The 3,203-nt window shown below is 33.8% G+C and overlaps 1 protein-coding gene across 1 annotated transcript; it reads left to right on the forward strand.

The window, feature by feature from the left end:
* Positions 1 to 1,117: 1,117 nt before the first annotated feature.
* Positions 1,118 to 2,765, forward strand: LOC142642356 (small ribosomal subunit protein cS23-like). The gene is made up of 2 exons (XM_075816713.1): positions 1,118 to 1,527; positions 2,250 to 2,765. The coding sequence occupies exons 1-2, from the start codon at positions 1,246 to 1,248 to the stop codon at positions 2,529 to 2,531; spliced, it is 564 nt and encodes a 187-aa protein (XP_075672828.1). The 5' UTR covers positions 1,118 to 1,245; the 3' UTR covers positions 2,532 to 2,765.
* Positions 2,766 to 3,203: the final 438 nt, after the last annotated feature.

Genomic DNA, 3,203 nt, shown 5'->3' on the forward strand with positions numbered 1-3,203 from the left:
GCAACAGAGGAATTAGCTAGAGGACAAGAAAACCAAGCTCCTACAAATGAAGCTGAGACAGAAAAAAAATGCTAGTATAGAAGAGATCAATGGAAATGGTTATGGTTCTCAAACACAAATACCCAATCAAGGTGCTAGTTCATAGAATCTAAATAAGAAGAGGCCAAGATCCAATGATGAACTAACAGAGACCTTAATGGAGATAATGAAAGACTTTGGAAAGAAGTATGAAGAAACTAATGGACATATGGCCACCATTGCATCTTGCTTCAAGATTGAGTCAGAGGAAGCTAAGAGAGGAATGAAAGTATTCAATGAGCTATTGAAAATTGAAAGACTTTCTACATCAGAAAGAATCCAAGCTGGAGAATTGCTTACAGCTGATACACATAAACGTGATTATTTTTACTCATTGCCTGGCGATGTTAGGTATGACTATGTTATTCAAGTGCTCAATTATATATGTAATAGATCGCATTTGTTTCATCGTTGATAAACTACTTTTACTTTTATTGCTACTTCTATGTTCTTATTGACCTAAACGTTGTCAGGTTGTTTTGTTATGTATTAAACTCTTTTAAAAATGATTATTAAGAATAAAAATATTTGAGAATTTAAATAGTTATTTTTATATTGTACTCGTTATTTTGAAATATTAGACTATAATTTTAATGAATTTGTCATAATTAATGGTTTATATTTGGTTTTTTATTATTTATTTAGAGAAAGATTTATTTTTAAAGGATTTGGTAGTTCACATTCAAATCTAAGGATAGAATGAGAAAAATAAATAATTCATTTAAAATTTTCAAGAATAAACCAAATATTATCATCTCGCATTCTTAAGAATTTTAAGAGATTTCCAATGAAACCAAACATAGAAATAACTACATTCTTAGGAATCTAGATGCCAGGAGTAACGTGGATTCTTCCGTAGCAAACATCATATATTAGTTTAGGAAATATATATTTTTTAATTTATAAAAAAATAATTAATTTTTTACATTATTTTATATTTTTCATAAAAGAAATGTCTAATCATTCTTAAAATGTTTCATTAATGAATGGTTTAATTTCATCTATTTGTTATTTTTATTTTGCACGATGAAGCTCACCCTGTTGGTAGCCCGGGTAAGAAACGACCCATACCCGATTGCCTGATTCACCTTATCCTAAGTTCCTAACACCGTAGTAGTATTAGCAACCAAAAACTGCATTGTAACGACGCTGTGTGTGTGAACTGTGATGTTAGCTATGGCGGTTCAACCAAACCTGAATGTCTCTCTGAAGCCCTTAGCGTTCCCTTCCCAAAAGATTAAACCCTTATTAGAAAAAACCTCAATCTTTGCAAACCCAATAAGTAAAACATCCTCACTTTCCAACTTAAAGCTTAGTAGCCACTGTCACACTCACACAACCAAATTGGTCAAACCAATTTGGGCCTCAGCCACTGCAGAAGCAACAGTTGCTGAAGAACACACTGTCTCAGATGATGATTTCACCTCCCAATCCCCTACACATAAAGAGGTCTCTCTCTCTCTCTCTCTCTCTCTGTATGTTTGTGTGGTTAATGGTTTTTATTATAAGTAAATTTTAACAACTGGGACTTGGGTTTTAAGTGTTATGTTTGGTTCCTGACAAAATAGGGAAAGACAAAATCGAAAATTGGTATGATGTTTGTTTTGTTGTTACAATTTGTGGAGAAGGGGAACTTTCAAGTTCTTGCTTTTGGGTCAATTATGTGATTTAAGTTTGAGTTCTTAATATACTTATCAAAGAAGGTTTGAGTTCTTTGTATTAGTTGTGTACTGAATTTTTATTAAGAAAAAAAAATTGTTTATTATATGTTTCACTAATGAAGAGAACATTAGTGAAATTATTTCTTAGAAAATGTATTGCTTACTTTAAACAGACTATGATTAGTAAAAATGTAATATTTTTGGGACACCCTAAATACAAATAACTGAAAACTTGCACCCAGTTGAGCCTAATACAACTATTTGGCACAATTCAGCTGTGTCGGGGCTAATGAGCTTCAGCTCAAATGGTGCTTCCTTCCCCTTGTAACAACAAGGTGGAAGGTGAGGTAATCAGTTCAAAACTCATTGGAAGCATGTGAAACTATATATATATCTTATTTAATTGAAAATTTGAAAGCAATAAAAGCTTCCTTCTTTTAATAAACACATTTTCTCCATGGCCAAAGCAAGAATCAGTGGTTAAAGAGCTTATTTGTTTAATATTTGTAGAAGCTTGGGGTGGTTGTGAAGCCAATGGAGAAACCACGGATTGTATTGAAATTCATTTGGATGGAGAAGAACATTGGCATTGGGCTCGACCGGATGATACCTGGACATGGCACCATCCCACTGAGTCCCTACTACTTTTGGCCGAGGAAAGATGCTTGGGAGGAGCTCAAGGTTTTACTTGAAAGCAAGCCCTGGATATCTCAAAAGCAGATCATTATTCTTCTCAATCAGGCTACTGATATTATCAATTTGTGGCAGCAGAGTGGTGGAAATCTGGCATAAGCTTCAATGTAAACATTTTTGAATCTTCAGCATATTATGTTATAGGTAGATCCCTCATGAATGTTAGGCTTTTGCTGTTGTAACCTGTTGTGTTAGAGGTCTTTGAACTAGTATGCTTCTTGTTAAATTAAATGGAATATGATTTCATTTAGCCATTTGAATATTTCATAGTGTGAAATTTCTAAGCTGGATAGTGTTCATTTATGTAGGAAATTACATGAAGGTTTTTCTTAATGATGCAATTTAACTTCTGTTTCTGATGGAATTATTTTGGTGGTTGAATTCATAGGCATACCCAGCAATTGTGAATTATTTTGAAGGTAGGAAAGAGTATTATTAGCTGAAGAGCTTTCTAGTTTAACAACCAGAACCTCAACCACATCTGCCTGCCACCATGACAACCTTCAAAAACATTTCTGTCACTTTTCAATTCCCAGCGGATTTAGTTCTAGTATCATGCTGCAACTCCATTTCCTCCTATGAATTTCCAGTTTCTGCAACTTAGCTCTGTAAAGCTTGTTGCTTGAAACTCAGTACTTCAGAAGCCTTTCAGCTTTGTTTTCAGAACTTCAACCTCTGAATGACTTCTGTTAAAATTTCATCTGACATAAGAATTTCCTATCCTTAAGCTCTGCTCCTAGCTCACTGCTATGCTGCACTACTTCACTAGCT

This window comes from Castanea sativa, chromosome 1 (assembly GCF_040712315.1).
Source record: "Castanea sativa cultivar Marrone di Chiusa Pesio chromosome 1, ASM4071231v1".
NCBI lineage: Eukaryota > Viridiplantae > Streptophyta > Magnoliopsida > Fagales > Fagaceae > Castanea > Castanea sativa.

What these genes read in the sequence shown, in the direction of transcription:
- LOC142642356 (XM_075816713.1), top strand. Translation starts at nt 1,246, where the DNA reads ATGTTAGCTATGGCGGTTCAACCAAACCTGAATGTCTCTCTGAAGCCC. An exon ending in AATCCCCTACACATAAAGAG is followed by an intron (nt 1,528 to 2,249) that starts GTCTCTCTCTCT and finishes TAATATTTGTAG; the next exon opens with AAGCTTGGGGTGGTTGTGAA.